This window comes from Lithobates pipiens, unplaced genomic scaffold (genome assembly GCF_037356315.1).
Source record: "Lithobates pipiens isolate NorthernLeopardFrog02 unplaced genomic scaffold, aLitPip1_a1.2 Scaffold_19, whole genome shotgun sequence".
Lineage (NCBI taxonomy): Eukaryota > Metazoa > Chordata > Amphibia > Anura > Ranidae > Lithobates > Lithobates pipiens.
Window position 1 is genome coordinate 6,171,674 of NW_027507764.1, and position 22,239 is coordinate 6,193,912.

The 22,239-nt window shown below is 46.9% G+C and overlaps 1 protein-coding gene across 3 annotated transcripts in view; it reads left to right on the forward strand.

Annotated features, from left to right (window-relative positions):
• TSNARE1 (t-SNARE domain containing 1) overlaps positions 1 to 22,239 on the forward strand; it is a 511,756-nt gene that overhangs the window by 83,722 nt on the left and 405,795 nt on the right. For 2 of the 3 annotated variants that reach the window (XR_013277476.1, XM_077490486.1), the window contains exon 3: positions 4,975 to 5,099. Coding sequence is in view for 1 of the 3 variants with exons in the window: in XM_077490486.1 (XP_077346612.1) it covers positions 5,015 to 5,099 (85 nt within the window). In the remaining 2 variants the exon portion in view is untranslated. Of the gene's footprint in view, positions 1 to 4,974; positions 5,100 to 22,239 lie in introns of those variants that run through there. The other variant, XM_077490487.1, reaches the window with a different exon arrangement.

The following is a 22,239-nucleotide window of genomic DNA, read 5'->3' on the forward strand; positions in this document are numbered from 1 at the left end:
CCACTAGGGGGCGGGGAGGGGTTAAGTGTGTGTGTGTGTGTTTTTTTTTTTTTTTAAACTGTAGGGGGGAGTGGCCTGGCATGTGACGTCACTGATTTGTCTTTCCCTATAAAGGGAACAGACGATCGGTGACAGGCTCAGTAGGAAGCACAGGGGAGAGGTTTGTTTACACAGACCTCTCCTCGTCGTTCAGCTCTGTGACCCGATCGCGGGACACCAGCGGCGATCGGATCCGCTGGTCCCGTGGCCACGGTCACAGAGGTCAGGACCGGGTCGGGACCACGGCTGTGCACTTAAAGAGCAACGTACAGGTACGTGCTTGTGCCCAGCCGTGCCATTCTGCCGACGTATATGTGCAGGAGGCCGTCCATAAGCAGTTAATTATCACATTGTTTTGGGTAAAGTTCCGCTTTAAGTTGGATATAAAAGTTTATGTTGGCACAGAAGGTCATAGAGCTCCAGTCCTCCACACAAGAAGAAAGTCAGTGAATCCCCGCTGACCTCTCGCTGTCTGTGTCGCTTTCATTGCAAACTCAGACTCCACCAATCCTGTGTGTGCCGCCTCTTCATGGGATATAAACCTTCATAATGTCATATGATGTCTCTGTGTGCCTCTCTGACCTCACCGTGTACAGGAAGTCCTCACAATCCACCGCTGACTCGTCTTCTGTAACTGGATGTCTACTACAACTGACTGCTAAGACCGCATGTGGTGCTTTATAACCCTGGTGCCCAACCTGCCGCTTAGGGGGCCACATGTGGATCTTTAGTGCTTTCTGTGTGGCCTTTGGGCCACTGAAGTCTGACCGTCTCCTGTACTGTGTCTGCAGTCTCTGACCGTCTCCTGTACTGTGTCTGCAGTCTCTGACCGTCTCCTGTACTGTGTCTGCAGTCTCTGACTGTCTCCTGTACTGTGTCTGCAGTCTCTGACCATCTCCTCTACCATGTCTGCAGTCTCTGACCATCTCCTATATTATGTCTGCAGTCTCTGACCATCTCCTCTACCATGTCTGCGGTCTCTGACCATCTCCTCTACCATGTCTGCAGTCTCTGACCATCTCCTATATTATGTCTGCAGTCTCTGATCATCTCCTCTACCATGTCTGCGGTCTCTGACCATCTCCTCTACCATGTCTGCAGTCTCTGACCGTCTCCTGTACAAAGTCTGCAGTCTCTGGCCGTCTCCACTACTAAGTCTGCAGTCTCTGACCGTCTCCACTACTAAGTCTGCAGTCTCTGACCGTCTCCACTACTAAGTCTGCAGTCTCTGACCGTCTCCTCTACTATGTCTGCAGTCTCTGACCGTCTCCACTACTAAGTTTGAAGTCTCTGACCGTCTCCTATACTAAGTCTGCAGTCTCTGACCGTCTCCTATACTATGTCTGCATTCTCTGATAATCTCCTATACAATGTCTGCAGTCTCTGACCGTCTCCTCTACTATGTCTGCAGTCTCTGACCGTCTCCACTACTAAGTTTGAAGTCTCTGACCGTCTCCTATACTAAGTCTGCAGTCTCTGACCGTCTCCTATACTATGTCTGCATTCTCTGATAATCTCCTATACAATGTCTGCAGTCTCTGACTATCTCCTGTACTATGTCTGCAGTCTCTGACTATCTCCTGTACTATGTCTGCAGTCTCTGACTATCTCCTGTACTATGTCTGCAGTCTCTGACTATCTCCTGTACTATGTCTGCATTCTCTGACCATGAAGATGGGATGATGACGGATAATACTGAATGGATACATATGATTGGTTCACCTTATATGTCCGATCACTTGTATCCTATGATGGACATGATGATGGGTGTGATAACTCCTCATGTGTCCCTCTGTTGATGTTGGAGTTCTCTGGGCGGCTAGGATTGTAGAGTAGGACTGGGCTCTCTGCCTCTGGTGGGCCTCCTCCCCGTCCCGGCTGACCTTTGTTGTGTTTCGCGCTGATGGATTTGCCTTAATGAATATTTCTGTGAAAATGTTTCCTGACCTTTTTTGAAAAGGCAAAATGCAGATCTGGAAATGTCTGTAAAATGAAACACATTTTATGGCTTAGAAATGAGGGAACATTTTTAGGCACCTATAAGCTGCAATTTTCTGCTTTGTACAGCTGGATGTAAATATGCAGATTGTTAGCGTAATTTCAGCTTTCCCTGTAGTCAGGAGACCACCATGGACACCACTGACCTCTACAATGAGTAGGAGACCACCATGGACACCACTGACCACTACAATCTGTAGAAGACCACCTAGGACGCCATTGACCTTTGCAGTCAGTATGAGACCTCCTAGGACACCATTGACTCTGCAGCCATTGACTCTGCAGTCAGTAGGAGACCACCTAGGACACCACTGACCACCTGCAGTCAGTAGAAGACCACCTAGGACACCACTGACCACCTTCCGTCAGTAGGAGACCACCTAGGACACCATTGACCTTTGCAGTCAGTATGACACCTTCTAGGATGCCATTGGCTCTGCAGTCAGTAGGAGACCTCCTAGGACACCATTGACCTCTGCAGTCAGTAGGAGACCTCCTAGGACACCATTGGCTCTGCAGTCAGCAGGAGACCTCCTAGGACACCATTGGCTCTTCAGTCAGTAGGAGACCTCCTAGGACATCATTGGCTCTGCAGTCAGTAGGAGACCTCCTAGGACACCATTGGCTCTGCAGTCCGTAGGAGACCTCGTAGGACACCATTGACCTCTGCAGTCAGTAGAAGACCACCTAGGACACCATTGACCTTTGCAGTCAGTATGACACCTCCTAGGACACCATGGACTGCAGTCGGTATGAGACTTCGTAGAACACCAGAAGGGGCACAACATTGCGTTTGTGACATGCCTGCCTTTTTCTTGACTTAATACATATTTAAGGGAACATTGGTCTGCTAATGTTGACCTGGGGGGCATGGCAACCTTTTTTGGGTTGGGTGGCTTTGGAGTTGCTGACCTAAAACTGGAAGAAGCATCCCCATACGGGGAGGAGTGCTCTCACGTCTGTAAGTGTACACCCTGACAGCAGCCCATGACCTCCCTCCACAGGTGTATTGTACGCCCTGACAGCAGCTCATGGCCTTTCTTTTGTCTATAGGTGTATGCCTTGGCAGCAGCCCATGGCCTCCCTCCTGTCTATAGGTGTACGCTCCGACCGCAGCCTGTGGCCTCCGGTCTATAGGTGTATGCCTTGACAGCAGCCCATGGCCTGCAGCTTGTATTCCGGCCTTCCTCCGCATTGTTGGACGTCTCCTGGGACTATTTATGTCTGAATTGCTTTCTTAACTCGACATGGTTTTAAACCCTCTGAAAAGCCAGCTGCTTTTGAGAGTCTGGCGTGCGGAAGGGTCTGCATTCGTCAAGATAGCAAACAAACACAGATGCATTACATATTTCACTGAGCAGCAAAATTTAATTTCAAGTGAATTTGGGCTCCGTGCTGCCGGATTCAGAGGTGCCGACAAAGTCTGCATATTAATTGTGCAGTTAAAAATTTGTCTGAGCATTGTCTAAGTCCATTTCCCTCTGTACGTGCCTTCCCTTAATCGGAGAAATGATTGTAATTGAAACACATTTCCACTTTCTTTTTGTAATTGAATAAACAGTACGAAGGCGCAGATAGAGAGCTGGGTACTGTGTTTAGGGTGGCAGAGATCTTCCATTGTGGAGGGGTTACCACCATGGTAATGGGTAGGGAGCTGGGCATTGTCTAGGGTGGCAGAAATCTTCCATTGTGGAGGGGTTACCACCATGGTAATGGGTAGGGAGCTGGGCACTGTCTAGGGTGGCAGAGATCTTCCATTGTGGAGGGGTTACCACCATGGTAATGGGCAGGGAGTGGGGACCTGGGTTTAGGGTGGCAGAGATCTTCCATTGTGGAGGGATTACCACCATGGTAATGGGCAGGGAGTGGGGCCCTGGGTTTAGGGTGGCAGAGATCTTCTATTATGGAGGGGTTACCGCCATGGTAATAGGTAGGGAGCTGGGCACTGTTTAGGGTGGCAGAGATCTTCCATTGTGGAGGGGTTACCACCATGGTAATGGACAGGTAGTGGGGCCGTGGGTTTAGGGTGGCAGAGATCTTCCATTGTGGAGGGATTACCACCATGGTAATGGGCAGGTAGTGGGGCCCTGGGTTTAGGGTGGTAGAGATCTTCCATACCGGAGGGATTACCACCATGGTAATGGGCAGGGAGTGGGGCCCTGGGTTTAGGGTGGCAGAGGTCTTTCATTGTGGAGGGATTACCACCATGGTAATGGGCAGGGAGTGGGGCCCTGGGTTTAGGGTGGTATGGCACACAGGGTTAAAAGGAATCTGTGACCTTTCCTTATTAAAAAAAAATAAAAATAAAAATACAAACATATTTAAGGAGAACTCCAGATTCATTATAAACAGAAAAACATATTTCTTGTATGACCGTGCTGTAAATTAGCGCACATTTGTGCGTGTTAAAGGGAATCCGTTACTTCGGTTAAAAATGACAGGTTCTCTTATAAGATTGTACCCGCTGGGCGATACATCACCGCTGCTGTAATGGAGCCCTCATTAAAAGAGAAGTGCGGTAATCAAAAGAAAACATTCATACTCATCGATGCTGCAGCTGTCCCCTGCTGGCTCTACACTGAGACCCAAACGATCAAAGACCTCTGATTTGCTCAGTTTTCGGGGTCTGCTTTGAGCGGGGGGGGTGGTGACTGTCAGTCTCCGCTCTGTGAGAGCCTGACTTGGGGGGGGGGGGGGACACTAAACAACATGCCAACAGGATGAAGCCAGCTGCCGCTGAAGGCATCTGGGTGGATCCTGACATTATTGCCGGGCTTTCTGCAGAGCCTGGCCGGCTCTGTGACACCTGGGTCCCAGGAGTGCAGAACTAAAGCCTCATAACATAGTTGGTGAAGTAGACAAATGTTTTTATTCAGAAAAAGTGCAAATGGTAAATTTAAAATGTTTATAACCAATGTTGTGTATTTTTCGTTTTAGGCTCTCAGGTGTCCCCGGTCAGTGAATTCGGTGTATAAACATGTCGTATGGCTCTGTGGATGGAACTGGATTTGGAAGTAAAAATCTTTTTGGCGGGCCATCTTCTCAAGGTTATCAGCCTCTAGGTATGTCCGGTGTAGCTGTGCCCTCATCCTGTCTGCGGCCTTCAATGGCTAGCATGGTCGTGGTTTGTGTATTTACACCCGTGTGTGTGATTTATTTAAAGCATTGCTGGTTATGTGTATGAAGAATTATACATGTTTGTTTTGTTACTTTTTATGTTGATTAAATGAATGCTCATTATGTGATGTAGAATGTGTTGGACACAGCCGCTGCTCCCCAATGAGAGAGCCGTGCAGGCATACGGCCCCAAACGCAGACAGTTTGCCACTGCATCCCAATTGACATTAATAGAACTGCCTGCATGGGCATCCCCGTGCGATCAAACACAGCCCCCGCACAGTTATGCTATAGTACGCCTGTATGAATGAAGCACTTCCTTTTGTCTCTATGTTCATGTTATGCAACCTCATAGCTGTATACCTACAGTGTGAGGTCTTCTAAAGTCCTGCCATACCTGACTGCTAGTCTAACCAGAATTAGAGTTTTAGAGATTTGGTGATGTCAGTACTGTGCTGATCACCGTTCTCCTTGCTGGAGTGGAAGCTGTACCTGAGGAGGATCTGTTCTGCAAGGAGGATCTCCCTGCTTCATCCAGTCTGTGGATCTGTACTTCCTCCTCCTCTATCATTACCCCACCAGTTATCAAAGGAGCAGATCTAACATGATAAAACAAATCCCTGCCTCTTCCAAGAGGGCCGACTTCTCACAGAGAGGGCAAAACAAAGCATGGTAGGTCAGAAACGGGGAACGGATCAGCTATAGGGAAAAGGCGAGAAATACTGGTGGCTAGTCCTACTACTGTACTGCTCATTGTTCTCCTTGCTGGAGAGGAAGCTGTACCTGAGGACCTGCCCTGCAAGGATCTCCCTGCTTCTGCTTTGCTCTCTGGATCTGGGCTTCCTCCACCTCTGTCATTACCCCCCCCCCCCCCCCCCCCCCAGTAATCGAATCACCAGCTATCAGAGGGCAGATCTGACATGAGGAAGCAAAGCCCTGCCTCTACCAAGATGGCCGACTCCACACAGAGACACCATGCAGAACAAGGCACAGTATGTTAGCGACAGGGAAAGGATCAGTTATAGGAAACTGCATGCGTTACTGGTGGATAGATAGACCTGCACTGCAAGGATCTCCCTGCTTCTGCGTCATTCTTTCTGTGATCTGTGCTTCCTCCACCTCTCATTTCCCCACCAGTCATCAGATCACCAGTCATTAGGGGGGCAATTCTGACGTGAAGAGGCAAAGCCCTGGCTTTACCAAGATAGCCGATTCCACGCACAGACACAGTGCAGAACGCGGCGCATGGTAGGTCAGCAACAGGGATGTATCCGTAATAGGGAAACTGCACACAATACTGGCGGCTAGTCCTACTGTTGTACTGTTCACTGTTCTACTTGCTGGAGGGGAATCTGTACCTGGGGACCTGCTCTGCAGGAATCTCCCTGCATTCTGTGGATTTGTACTTCATTCACCTCTATCCATTACCCCTCCAATCATCAGATCACCATTAATCAGGGGAGCAAATCTGACATGGTGAAGCAAAGCCCCGCCTCTACCAAGATGGCCGATTCCACATAGACAACGTGCAGAACAAGGCTTAGTAAGCCGGTAATGGGGAAGCAACAGGGAGACTGCAGCCAATCACATACCATATAGTCTTTGATTAACTGAGATGTGTATAACGTGTTTTATATACTGTAGTAGGATTTTTTATTTTTTAGAATTTTGACATTTGCAAACACCAGGGGCTTTTAGATTAGCAGCGGATTTTTTTGGGGGGGATTGGGGCTTAGTGCAGGGAGAGGAGGGTTTACTTAGACTACAGCCAATATTGGTAACTAGTCCTCGGAGTCCTTTCTTCTCCGGTTGTCTTTACTTTTCTTTTTTTTATTTGGCACAGCTTGTAGAGATTGGTTCAAGTCGGGTTTCGGTTTCTATCAGTTTTCACCCCCTGTTGTGTGTTTACATTATTTTTAGGCTATCAAGATTGTGCTCTCTGTAGAGAGTCGAGGCTCTCTGACCCAGATATTACCTTGTAAAAGCAGCTTTGGCAGCAGCGTATATATCTTTTCTAAAAGCAGTTTCTGTGGGAGGGAGCTAGGAGGCTCCATCCAGTCAAGAGGCTGTCTGCAGGAAACTGCTAGAGGGGGCGGAGACCAGTCCAGTCACCCTGTACAAGGACTGAGACCGGAGCCCAGAAGCTCCATCTACTACATACCGGCTACAGAAATGTACCGGAGGGGCGGGGACTAGACCAGTCACCTTGCACAAGGACAGAGTAGAGCTGTGGGAGGGGCCTAGAAGCTCCACCTACTACAGAAATGTACAGGAGGGGGTGGAGACTAGACCAGTCACCTTGCACAAGGACAGAGTAGAGATGTGGGAGGGGCACAGAATCTCCACCCACTACATACTAGCTACAGAAATGTACAGGAGGGGGTGGAGACTAGACCAGTCACTTTGCACAAGGAGAGTAGAGCTGTGGGAGGGGCTCAGAAGCTCCACCTGCTACAGAAATGTACTGGAGGGGCAGGGACTAGACCAGTCACCTTGCACAAGGACAGAGTAGAGATGTGGGAGGGGCACAGAAGCTCCACCCACTACATACTAGCTACAGAAATGTACAGGAGGGGGTGGAGACTAGACCAGTCACTTTGCACAAGGAGAGTAAAGCTGTGGGAGGGGCTCAGAAGCTCCACCCGCTACAGAAATGTACCGGAGGGGCAGGGACTAGACCAGTCACCTTGCACAAGGACAAAGTAGAGATGTTGAGGGGACAGAGTAGAGCTGTGGGAGGGGCACTGAAGCTCCACCTATTATGTACTGGAAGGGGGTGGGGACTAGACCAATCACCTTGCTCAAGGACAGAGTAGAGCTGTGGGAGGGGCCCAGAGACTCCACCTACTACATACTGGCTACAGAAATGTACATGAGGGGGCGGGGACTAGACCAGTCACCTTGCTCAAGCAGAGTACAGCTGTGGGAGGGGCTCAGAAGCTCCACCTTCTACAGTGCCTTGCAAAAGTATTCACCCCCATTGGCATTTTTCGTGTTTTGTTGCCTCACAACCTGGAATAACACGGATTGTTTGAGGATTTGCATTATTTCATTTACAGAACACGCCCACAACTTTGAAGTTTATTTTTTTATTGTGAAGCAAACAACGAATGGGACAAAATAACAGAAAAAGTCAATGTGCAAAACTAATCACCCCCCCTAAAGTCAATACTTTGTAGAGCCACCTATCACAGCTCCAAGTCGCTTTGGATAAGTCTCTATGAGTCTTGCCACATCTCACCACTGGGATTTCTGCCCATTCCTCCTCCTTGCAAAACTGCTCCAGATCCTTCAAGTTGGATGATTTGCTCTTGTGAACAGCAATCTTTAAGTCTGACCACAGATTTTCTATTGGATTGAGGTCTGAGCTTTGACTAGGCCATTCCAACACATTTTCATGTTTCCCCTTAAACCACTCAAGTGTGGCTTTAGCAGTGTGTTTGGGGTCATTGTCCTGCTGGAAGGTGAACCCCCGTCCTAGCCTCAAATCACACACAGAGGGGTACAGGTTTTCCTCAAGAATATCCCTGTATTTATCACCATCCATCTTTCCCTCAACTCTGACCAGTTTCTCAGTCCCGACTTCTGAAAAACATCCCCACAGCATGATGCTGCCACCACCATGTTTCACAGTGGGGATGGTGTTGTTTGGATGATGTGATGTGATATGTTGGGTTTGTGCCAGGCATAGCCTTTTCTTTGGCCAAAACGTGAAATTTTAGTCTCATCAAAGCACCTTCCTCCATACATCAGACCAGATCACCTTCCTCCATACATCAGACCAGATCACCTTCCTTCATACATCAGACCAGAGCACCTTCCTCCATACATCAGACCAGATCACCTTCCTCCATACATCAGACCAGAGCACCTTCCTCCATACATCAGACCAGATCACCTTCCTCCATACATCAGACCAGATCACCTTCCTCCATACATCAGAGCAGATCACCTTCCTCCATACATCAGAGCAGATCACCTTCCTCCGTACATCAGAGCAGATCACCTTCCTCCATACATCAGAGCAGATCACCTTCCTCCGTACATCAGAGCAGATCACCTTCCTCCATACATCAGAGCAGATCACCTTCCTCCATACATCAGAGCAGATCACCTTCCTCCATACATCAGAGCAGATCACCTTCCTCCGTACATCAGAGCAGATCACCTTCCTCCGTACATCAGAGCAGATCACCTTCCTCCATACATCAGAGCAGATCACCTTCCTCCGTACATCAGAGCAGATCACCTTCCTCCGTACATCAGAGCAGATCACCTTCCTCCGTACATCAGAGCAGATCACCTTCCTCCGTACATCAGAGCAGATCACCTTCCTCCGTACATCAGAGCAGATCACCTTCCTCCGTACATCAGAGCAGATCACCTTCCTCCGTACATCAGAGCAGATCACCTTCCTCCGTACATCAGAGCAGATCACCTTCCTCCGTACATCAGAGCAGATCACCTTCCTCCGTACATCAGACCAGATCACCTTCCTCCATACATCAGAGCAGATCACCTTCCTCCATACATCAGACCAGATCACCTTCCTCCATACATCAGAGCAGAGCACCTTCCTCCATACATCAGAGCAGATCACCTTCCTCCATACATCAGACCAGATCACCTTCCTCCATACATCAGAGCAGATCACCTTCCTCCATACATCAGACCAGATCACCTTCCTCCATACATTTTGGGAGTCTCCTACATGCGGCAGTGAGCTGCCTCTTTTTATTCTTACATGAAGTCTCCCAGAATTACTGCAGAGATCTGGAAGGAATACACACCGAGATTCAAGAAGTAGACACACCACCGATGGATTTAGATACTTGCTGATCTTTTCCTTAAGGACTCGCAGGAAAACCCTTTTCCACCTTTTATCTATATAGGACGGTCATAGTTTCCTTTTAGTCCAGGGGAAGGATATTAGTTCTTTAGTAGAGGTCCCCCTCCCCCGCCCCCACCCACTTCACTTCCCTCTAGAATTAGCGGTTTGTCTCTTATAAGAATTGGGAACTTGTTTCCATATGTAAATAATGGAAGACCATACCATTCCTATCCCTTGTAACTGGATTATTCATGGCGTCTCTTCTCTGCTAATTATTCACGGCAGGTACATCTTCCCTCCACTTCTGACAATAGGATGTCATGTTCTCTCCTTGCTGCTGCCAGCTGTTTATTTTTTAATGATTTAAACAGGAAAAAAAAAATTGCCAGTTTAGAAAACGAGCGACATTTCCTTGTTTTGTCAGACGACGGTGCCTATAGACGCGACAAAGCAGCATATCACCGCTATGGAGAATACAAAATATCTGAATGTAGTCTTTCCTGAGAAGCCTGCATGCTCTATTTGAATCTTTATGGGGTAAAAAGTAAAGGTGATTGGAATTTGAGAAACCACACTCGCTAAAAAAAAAAAAACAATTTGAGAAATTCTTGGCTGGGTTGTCTATTGTGTTTTGGAAGACAACATTGAAGGCCTATTTATAAGGATTGGTAAAATTATTGGCACCCTCGACTCATCTTCCACTGACGATGTCTGTGGCGTGACGAAACGCTTGTGCGGGGCCTGGTTTGTGACGTCATCAAGCCCGCCGGTGGAGTAGCAGCAGCACTTTCTCGCTGTACAAGCTGGTCTTGGTATACTTGGTTATCACATATTTAATTTGGCATTATTGTGTTTATTTGTGAGCAATCTAACGTTGCCCAGCTTGGCGCGTGAGCTGGCAACCAAAAGATGTGAAGGTGAGTCGCTCACACTGTGCAGGAACCCTAATCCTGTGCCCACCACTGTGTGTGCTGACCAGGAAGGGGGCTTGTCTATGCTCCAAACAATCGTAGAAAACATCCAAAGTGTCCTGAAAGCCGCAACATCAAGACAAACCCGCGGTGTAGTGGTGAGTGGTAGTCTCAGCATGGACCCTTGCCAGGCCATGTCCCTTTGTGTGAGCTGGCAACCCGATGTTGCTGGAAACAAAGGCCAGTGAAGAGAAGGGATGGAGGGGAAGAGGGTAAGGCGGCACAAATCCTGTTGTTTCACTTTGTGGGACTCTGGAGGGTTCTAGTTAAAGTAATGGTCAATTGACCTTTACTTAAACTAGAACCATCCAGAGTCCCACAAAGACTTCATGTAAAAAAATAAAAGAATAAAATAAAAAGAGACAGCTCACTGCCGCCCTTTCCTTGTGCAGGGAGACGGGTCTGGTCTCCGCCCCCCTCCTATACTTTTCTGTAGCCAGTATGTAGTAGGTGGAGCTTCTGAGCCCCTCCCACAGCTCTACTCTCCTTGTGCAAGGTGACTGGTCTAGTCTCCACCCCTCCTGTACATTTCTGTAGCCGGTATGTACATTGCCTTGCAAAAGTATTCACCCCCCTTACCTTTTTAATTATTTTGTTACATTACAGCCTTTAGTTCAATGTTTTTTTTAAATCTGAATTCTATGTGATGGATCAGAAGACAATAGTCTAAGTTGGTGAAGTGAAATTTGAAAAATATACACATAAAACAATTTTTTTAGAAATAAAAAAGTGATAATTGGCATGTGTGTGTATTCACTCCCTTTGTTATGAAGCCCATAAAAAGCTCTGGTGCAACCAGTTGGCTTCAGAAGTCACATAATTAGTGAAATGATGTCCACCTGTCTGCAATCTAAGTGTCATTTGATCTGTTGTTACATATACACACACACACCTTTTGTGAAAGGCCCCAGAGGCGGCAACACCTAAGAAAGAGGCACCACTAACCAAACACGGCCATGAAGACCAAGGAACTCTCCAAACAAGTCAAGGACAATGTTGTTGAGAAGTACAAGTCAGGGTTAGGTTATAAAAAAAATATCCAAATCTTTGATGATCCCCTAGGAGCAACATCAGATCTATCATAACCAAATGGAAAGAACATGGCACAACCGCAAACCTGCCAAGAGACGGCCGCACACCAAAACTCACGGAGCGGGACCATTGAGGGTCTAGTTCTTCTATTCTAATTCTGTTTTTTAAAATCCTAGGGTCCCTCCAGAGCAGTGATGGCAAACCTTGGCACTCCAGATGTTTTGGAACTACATTTCCCATGATGCTCAACTACACTGCAGAGTGCCAGAGCATCATGGGAAATGTAGTTCTAAAACATCTGGGGTGCCAAGGTTCGCCATCACTGCCCCAGAGGTTGCTAGGGGTTTCTTGAGCTGTTGACTTGCCTAGTCGATGGTCTCTTTCGGGAGCCAAGGAAATTTGGCAGAGCCTCAGTCGTGACACAAATGATCTTTTTGGTTGTCTTTGTCAGGGGTCTGCCAATGAGCTGTTGGAAAGGCCTCCATCAGGAAAGCATCTTTGTGCTCTGTGTGACCTGTGGAAATATCTCTGGCCAACCAATCTTGGAGGAATTGGTTAAATCTAGAAGGCTGCTGTTCCTCAGATAAATTGGCACCAAAGATTTTTCATTCACACTAGCCACTGCGTTCTTACCTCTCCCCCTTAAGTTGCATAGGCAGCGGCCACAGAAGGTAATTTATCCCCTGTCACTTTCGGCGGGCGTTGCCCTTGCCTAGTGTGACCTGTTCAATTGAATAAGGACGTTCAGCAAGCATCCCAGAACCATGTGAAATGCACAGGGCTGTGGTGTGGTATTACGAGGTTCAAGGTGTTAAAGCAGGCAGGGGAGGTGAAGATAACCTACCGCCTGTCAAGATGTCCGAAAGCGGATCACTCTTCAGAGACCAAAGCATTTGTGAACGGGCCCTCGGTGTATAAACATGCATGCTTGGTCGTAATACTTATGAAAGTGTCCCGGTCTTGCTGCAGAATAAACATACTACAGTTGTGTCTTTTAATCTGGTATCTCCATATGTAAAAAGTTGTGTGCGAGAAGAAAGATCGAAGAGTCAAAAATCTTTTAAAGGCTGACTCTGGGACACTTAAAATGTCCTTAGTGCAATGAGGCTGCCCCCACACTGTGGGGTGGGGGGCTTATTTTCGGTCTAGGTTACATGAAGAAAGATGTTTTGCTTTCTGAATTCTCCATTCCTTCGCAATCCTAGAATGGGTCCCTTCAGGTTCTTCTCCCCCATGCTCCAGCATGTCATCGAGACCAATGCATAGCTCTTCATTGGACGCGATGATGCAGATGGACAGTCCATCATCTGGTCATGGGGAAGTGTCTTCTGCAGATGGAACTGAGGATCCAGTAAGTAAAAAGGCTTTTACTCTCCCCGAGACTTAAATGCGCAGCTAACCCTTGCAGGGGGTACTTTCATTCTTCCCGGTGTTAGGCTTCATCCATTTTGTACTCCTTGATCTATAGTCTGGTGCTCTCAACATCTTGAACTCATTGATCTATAGCAACCTTTCTCAACCTTTTCAACACAGAGGAACCCTTGAAATAGTTCTCCGGTCTCGGGGAACCGCTACTAAAAATTTGAAATCTACAACTCATGATACATTAGTGTGATAGTCAGTGGGAAGAATGGTCCTTACACTTGTGGTCATTGGGAAGAATTAGCTCCTTACAGATAATTAAAAAGATCAATGGTATCAGTGGGAACTTATCTGAGAGGCAGAAATTGCCCAATGCTGAAGGAACCCCTACAACCTCTGGAGGAACCCTGGTTGAGAATCACTGATCTATAGTCTGGTGCTCTCAACGTTTTGGACTCGATCTATAGTCTGGTGCTCTCAGCATTTTGGACTCATCGATCTATAGTCTGGTGTTCCCTACGTTTTGGACTCATTGATCTATAGTCTGGTGCTCCCGACATTTTGGACTCCTTGATCTATATTCTGGTGCTCCCGACATTTTGGACTCCTTGATCTATATTCTGGTGCTCCCGACATTTTGGACTCATTGATCTATAGTCTGGTGCTCTCAGCACTTTGGACTCATTGATCTATAGTCTGGTGCTCCCGACATTTTGGACTCCTTGATCTATATTCTGGTGCTCCCGACATTTTGGACTCCTTGATCTATATTCTGGTGCTCCCGACATTTTGGACTCATTGATCTATATTCTGGTGCTCCCGACATTTTGGACTCATTGATCTATAGTCTGGTGCTCTCAGCATTTTGGACTCATTGATCTATAGTCTGGTGCTCTCAGCGTTTTGGACTCATTGATCTATAGTCTGGTGCTCTCAGCATTTTGGACTCATTGATCTATAGTCTGGTGCTCTCAGCATTTTGGACTCATTGATCTATAGTCTGGTGCTCTCAGCGTTTTGGACTCATTGATCTATAGTCTGGTGCTCTCAGCATTTTGGACTCATTGATCTATAGTCTGGTGCTCTCAGCATTTTGGACTCATTGATCTATAGTCTGGTGCTCCCGACATTTTGGACTCATTGATCTATAGTCTGGTGCTCCCGACGTTTTGGACTCATTGATCTATATTCTGGTGCTCCCGACATTTTGGACTCCTTGATCTATATTCTGGTGCTCCCGACATTTTGGACTCCTTGATCTATATTCTGGTGCTCCCGACATTTTGGACTCCTTGATCTATAGTCTGGTGCTCGCAGTATTTTGGACTCATTGATCTATAGTCTGGTGCTCCCGACGTTTTGGACTCGTTGATCTATAGTCTGGTGCTCTCAGCATTTTGGACTCATTGATCTATAGTCTGGTGCTCCCGAAGTTAAGGACTCATTGATCTATAGTCTGGTGCTCCCGACGTTAAGGACTCATTGATCTATAGTCTGGTGCTCCCGACGTTAAGGACTCATTGATCTATAGTCTGGTGCTCCCGACGTTAAGGACTCATTGATCTATAGTCTGGTGCTCCCGACGTTTTGGACTCATTGATCTATAGTCTGGTGCTCCCGAAGTTAAGGACTCATTGATCTATAGTCTGGTGCTCCCGAAGTTAAGGACTCATTGATCTATAGTCTGGTGCTCTCAGCATTTTGGACTCATTGATCTATAGTCTGGTGCTCTCAAACTTATTTACCCATGGAGAAATGAAATGGCAAATGCTCTTAGGAGAGAAAATCTGAACCAACGCGTTTTAAGAGGCTCACAATTCCCTCCCCCCTTCATCAGGGCCCAGAAACAGTATGTAATAAGATACAGAGTGATGATTGAAATTTCTCCAGGACTGATGTTCTGGATCTCATGTCTCCAGGTTGCCTTACACCCTCAGGCTTGCCCTCTGCCATTGTTGCCCTCCTGTTTGATGATCTGTAGTAGTGCGTCACAACCTGGAGGCTGACACAACTCCGCTGTCATTCTCCAGTGTAACCTGGAATCCGATTGGCTGCTGTAAAGCATCTTTTTTTTTTTTCTCCTTGATTTCTTTCATTTACCGTTTGATTTATGGAAGCTTAGCCCATCCGTTAAGGACAGCGGAACACAATGCTGATATGATACAGAAAATCATTATTTACAGCATCGCCGCCGCAGCCATTACACATTAACATTTTAATTGTGGTCGAAGGGCCTTGCGAATAGCATTGTTAACGGGGGAATAAATCAGGGAAGGAGCGGTAAAACACGCAGACTGTCGGCTGCCTTCTCTCCATGGAAGACTTTTGTCTTCAGAACTTCAAGAGCACCCTTCGCTAAAGGCTGCGAGACAAAGGCAGCCGGCTGTCTCCATGGGAGAACAGAACAAAAACCCTTCATTGTCTGACGTACTCTATTAACCTCCATCTCAAAACTTCTACATGTTTATTACTGATGGCGAGGCCCTGAAATTCCTCGCTGATCACCCGCCGGGTGCAGACTTTTCTTACAGTATCATTAGTCACTTTTTTTTTCTTCCTCTTGTTTTAGATAAAGTAAGGAATAATTAAATCTGAACTTTATTCTGCTTCTGTTTAACCCTGGTTTCCCCCCTCCCCCACTCAACAACAAGCTAATGAAATCAAACAAAAACCTTTCAGTTTTCATGACGTGGCTCATCTCTGTGCTTCCCTAGCAGCAGAGGCAGTATTTGCATGCATAAAAACATACAGCGGGGAGGGTGCCATCTAAGTGCAGCATTAAAACATGTATTATATGATAAAAACAAATTGGAAACTCACATGAAGTAAGTTTGTGGAGGCAAGTAGAGCAGTGGTCTCCAAACTGTGGCCCAAGGGCGGAATGTGGCCCTTTGCTTGCCATTAGCTAACACTATTCCTCCCACTGATGCCAACAATGGTGCACTATTCCTCCCACTGATAACAACAATGGTGCACTATTCCTCCCACTGATGACAATGGCTCACTATTCCTCCCACTGATGACAACGGCACACTATTCATCCCCCTGATGACAACAACGGCACACTATTCATCCCCCTGATGACAACAACGGCACACTATTCATCCCCCTGATGACAACAACGGCACACTATTCATCCCCCTGATGACAACAACGGCACACTATTCATCCCCCTGATGACAACAACGGCACACTATTCATCCCCCTGATGACAACAACGGCACACTATTCATCCCCCTGATGACAACAACGGCACACTATTCATCCCCCTGATGACAACAACGGCACACTATTCATCCCCCTGATGACAACAACGGCACACTATTCATCCCCCTGATGACAACAACGGCACACTATTCATCCCCCTGATGACAACAACGGCACACTATTCATCCCCCTGATGACAACAACGGCACACTATTCATCCCCCTGATGACAACAACGGCACACTATTCATCCCCCTGATGACAACAACGGCGCACTATTCCTCCCACTTATGCCAACAATGCTGCACTATTCCTCCCACTGATGCCAACAATGGTGCACTATTCCTCCCACTGATGCCAACAATGCTGCACTATTCCTCCCACTGATGCCAACAATGCTGCACTATTCCTCCCACTGATGCCAACGATGGTGCACTATTCCTCCCACTGATACCAACAATGGCGGACTATTCCTCCCACTGATGCCAACAATGGTGCACTATTCCTCCCACTGATGCCAACAATGGTGCACTATTCCTCCCACTGATGCCAACAATGGTGCACTATTCCCCCCCCCCCCCCCCCCCATGGATGCCATCAATGACGCTCTATTCCTCCCACTGATGCCAACAATGGGGAACTATTCCCCCCACTGATACCAACAATAGCGGACTATTCCTCCTACTGATGCCAACAATGCTGCACTATTCCTCCCACTGATGCCAACAATGGTGCACTATTCCTCCCACTGATGCCAACAATGGTGCACTATTCCTCCCACTGATGCCAACAATGGTGCACTATTCCTCCCACTGATGCCAACAATGGCGCACTATTCCTCCCACTGATACTAACAATGGCGCACTATTCCTCCCACTGATACCAACAATGGTGCACTATTCCTCCCACTGATACCAACAATGGTGCACTATTCCTCCCACTGATACCAACAATGGTGCACTATTCCTCCCACTGATACCAACAATGGTGCACTATTCCTCCCACTGATACCAACAATGGTGCACTATTCCTCCCACTGATACCAACAATAGTGCACTATTCCTCCCACTGATACCAACAGTGGCGCTCTGTTCCTCCCACGGATGCCAACAATGGCGCTCTGTTCCTCGCACGGATGCCAACAATGGCGCTCTGTTCCTCGCACGGATGCCAACAATGGCGTTCTGTTCCTCCTACGGATGCCAACAATGGCCCTCTTTTCCTCCCACGGATGCCAACAACATTTCAGTCCAGGAGAGGAGCGATACACCTGTGCAAGACTGAAGGGGAGGCGGGGGGGGGGGGGGGTGTCAGATGTGAGCCTTGTTGTATATTTAGGCAGCTATGTAAAATATGAAAACTTTTTTTTAGCTTGTTTGTTACCCAGAAATATAGAAAACGATTACACAGCTTTCTTCCGGAGCCATTTAGGGTTATACATTTATATGAACTTTGTCAGTCTGGGAGCGTGTACAGACAGAGGAGACAAAATAACAAAGGGCCCCGAAAAGACGCCCTCCGCCAAGGCAAGGGGGGAATGGATTGTGTGCTTTGAAGCTTTTTTTTTTGTTTCAATCTCAATTTTTATTTTTTTTATTGAACTTGTGGTATATTTTATAGGTTTGTAAAGATCGGTGATGGCGTCGTTCTTCTTCTAGTGAATAGTTTTGGTTTATTTTATATATGACATTTAGTTTTGCTGTGCGGCTAAGTGCAGGTCTTCCTTTGTTATTACCAGGCAGGCTCAAGTGCTTTTAAAAGGTTTTTTTTCATTGTAGGGAAAAAATAAATAAAAATGTTTCTTTTTTAGATCACAGACAATGACAATAACGATGTTTTCATCTAAGAGAAACGGTAAATGCTTCATTCACTGAATAAAAAGAAATAAAAACGTACGCGGGTTCAGGTGTAGAACATGGAGACATACAACTGGCTTACTAATGGAGAGCGGGCGTTCAGACCAAGGTGGGATCTACTCGCCCCTCCCGCTCGCTGCGACTTGCCCCCTTGACTCTGATGAAGAACACAACCCATTTACACCAAGTTACAAAGTAGATGGGATCTTCTCTAGAGGCGTGAATGGGTTGTGTTCTTCATCAGAGTCACAGGGCACATAACAGCCGGATTCACCGTCCTACCAAAGACCGGCGTCTTTCACGGTGGTTACCGGCACTGACGTCTCCTCGGCATTGCAGCTCCGGTTCCCTTTATAGTCGATGCCGGTGTGCTCAGTACTGCCGCTCATCTCCTCCACACAGCAGAAAATAGGAAACACCCTCCCCCCATAGTGCTCCACCTTTATAAAAAAAACTGAAATATTAGACCCCCTTTCACGCTGAAGCGTTTTTCAGGCGCTTTAGCGTTACAAAAAGCGCCTGTAAAGCGCTTGAAAGAAGTCGCAACTGCAATCCCAATGTAAAAGCCACGAGTGCTTTCACACTGAGGCGTTTTTCAGGCGCTTTAGCTTTAAAAAAAAAAAGCGCCTGTAAAGCGCCCGAAAGAAGCCGCAACTGCACTCCCAATGTAAAAGCCCCGAGTGCTTTCACACTGAGGCGCTGCACTGGCAGGGAGTCAAAAAAAGTCCTGCAAGCAGCTTCTTTGCAGCGCTTTTGCAGCGGTGAATACAACGCTCCTAAAGCGCCCCTTCCCATTGAAATCAATGGGAAGCGCCTGAAGGACGCCTGAAAAGCGATATTGGTAGCAGCGTTTTGTGGGCGCTTTTAACCCTTTATTTGGCCACTAGTGGGGCTTAAAAAGTGCCCCAATAATGCTTGAAAAACACTGGTAAAGCACTGCTAGTTTAAGCGGCACTTTACGAGCGTTTTTCAGGCGCTGACCTTGTGAAATGGCTCTTAAAGCACTCGGGGCTTTCACATTGGGGCTGCAGATGAGGCTTCTTTCAAGCGCTTTACAGGCGCTTTTTTTAACGCTAAAGCGCCTGAAAAACGCCTGAAAAACGCCCCAGTGTGAAAGGGGTCTTACAGTAAAATCTTAGATTGCGAGCATAATTCGTTCCGGAAACATGCTTATAATCCAAAGCACTCCTACATTATTATTATTATGCAGGATTTATAAAGCGTCAACAGTTTATGCAGGACTTTACAATATAACAGGGAGACAATACAATGAAATACAAGACGATTACGAGGGCCCTGCTCAGAAGAGCTTACAATCTAATAGGGTGGGGAAGGTGGTACAAAAGGTTTGTAACTGTGGGGAAATGAGCTGACGGAAGTGGTAGAAGATTAGTTGGAGATATGATCGGCTTCCCTGAAGAGATGAGTTTTCAGGAATCGCCTGAAGGTAGCAAGAGTAGGGGGATAGCCGGACAGGTGGAGGTAGCGAGTTCCAGAGGATGGGAGAGGCTCTGGAGAAATCCTGGAGACGAGCATGGGAGGAGGAGACGAGAGAAAGCTTGAGCGGAGGACTTGAGCGGAGAGGGACAGTTTGGGTGATATTTGGAGACGAGATCGATGATGTAGCTCGGGGCAGAGTTGTGAATGCTTTGTATGTTGTGTCTAGTATTTTGAATTTAATTTGCTGGGTGATTGGGAGACGATGTAGGGATTGGAGGAGAGGGGTGGTCGACACTAAATGGAGGTCAGTGTAGGGATTGGAGGAGAGGGTTGGTGGACACTGATTGGAGACTAATGTAGGGATTGGAGGAGAGGGTTGGTGGACACTGATTGGAGACCAGTGTAGGGATTGGAGGAGAGGGTTGGTGGACACTAAATGGAGGTCAGTGTAGGGATTGGAGGAGAGGGTTGGTGGACACTGATTGGAGACCAGTGTAGGGATTGGAGGAGGGGGTTGGTGGACACTAAATGGAGGTCAGTGTAGGGATTGGAGGAGAGGGTTGGTGGACACTAAATGGAGGTCAGTGTAGGGATTGGAGGAGAGGGTTGGTGGACACTGATTGGAGACCAGTGTAGGGATTGGAGGAGAGGGTTGGTGGACACTAAATGGAGGTCAGTGTAGGGATTGGAGGAGGGGGTTGGTGGACACTGATTGGAGACCAGTGTAGGGATTGGAGGAGAGGGTTGGTGGACACTAAATGGAGGTCAGTGTAGGGATTGGAGGAGGGGGTTGGTGGACACTGATTGGAGACCAGTGTAGGGATTGGAGGAGAGGGTTGGTGGACACTAAATGGAGGTCAGTGTAGGGATTGGAGGAGAGGGTTGGTGGACACTGATTGGAGACCAGTGTAGGGATTGGAGGAGAGGGTTGGTGGACACTAAATGGAGGTCAGTGTAGGGATTGGAGGAGAGGGTTGGTGGACACTGATTGGAGACTAGTGTAGGGATTGGAGGAGAGGGGTGGTGGACACTGATTGGAGACTAGTGTAGGGATTGGAGGAGAGGGTTGGTGGATACTGATTGGAGACTAGTGTAGGGATTGGAGGAGAGGGTTGGTGGATACTGATTGGAGACTAGTGTAGGGATTGGAGGAGAGGGTTGGTGGATACTGATTGGAGACTAATGTAGGGATTGGAGGAGAGGGTTGGTGGATACTGATTGGAGACCAGTGTAGGGATTGGAGGAGAGGGTTGGTGGATACTGATTGGAGACTAATGTAGGGATTGGAGGAGAGGGTTGGTGGATACTGATTGGAGACCAGTGTAGGGATTGGAGGAGGGGGTTGGCAGACACTGAGCGGTTGGTAAGGTCTGGCATTGATGATAGACTGAATAGGGGAGGAGCCTATGGAGAGACAGGCCAATGAGAAGGGAGTTGCATTGCTGATTTCTGATGGAAAAGTCATGGAGCGGGGCACGGGCGAGGGGAATAGTATTGGCTCAGTTTTAGAGAGATATTGTTTAAGGAAATGGTGCGGCATCCATGTTGATATGTCAGCATGTATGATAAATACCAACCTTTATTTATCGCTGAATACCTGCGATAATATATAAATAGAATTAAATTACAATATGGCTTGTGTAGCGATTTTGTATATAATACATGTAAAGTAAAATAAGTAAAAGTAAATAAGTATTGAACACGTCACCATTTTTCTAGGTAAATCTATTGGTTAAGGCGCTACCACCATGAAATGTTCCCCACATGTCGGTAACAATCCATACATACAAAGACACCAAAACAATTCCGTTCAGAAATGAAGTTCTGTGTAATAAAATGGAAGGACGCGGGGAAAATATTGAACCCGCTCACTGAAATGTATTTAATACTTGGTACAAAATCCTTTGTTGGTAATGACGGCTTCAAGACACTGTATGGAGGAACGAGTCGCATGCGTTGCTCATAGGGCTGAAACAACTAATTGATTATGAAATTAATCGATTACTATTTTCATAATCGATTAATCGGCCAGTAACAAAATGGGGTTAAAGTTAATGAGTCTGATGATATTTACTAGATCGACCCTTTAATAGTATATACACTATATCTCCTCTAATATATATATATCTCCTATATATATCTAATATATATCAGTATATATCTCCTCTAATAGTATGTACAGTATATCTCCTCTAATAGTATATATCAGTATATATCTCCTCTAATAGTATATACGGTATATCTCTCCTCTAATAGTATATACAGTATATAGCCTCTAATAGTATATGCAGTATATCTCTCCTCTAATAGTATATAGCCTCCAATAGTATATACAGTATATATCTTCTAATAGTACCGGTATATACAGTATATCACTCATCTAATGG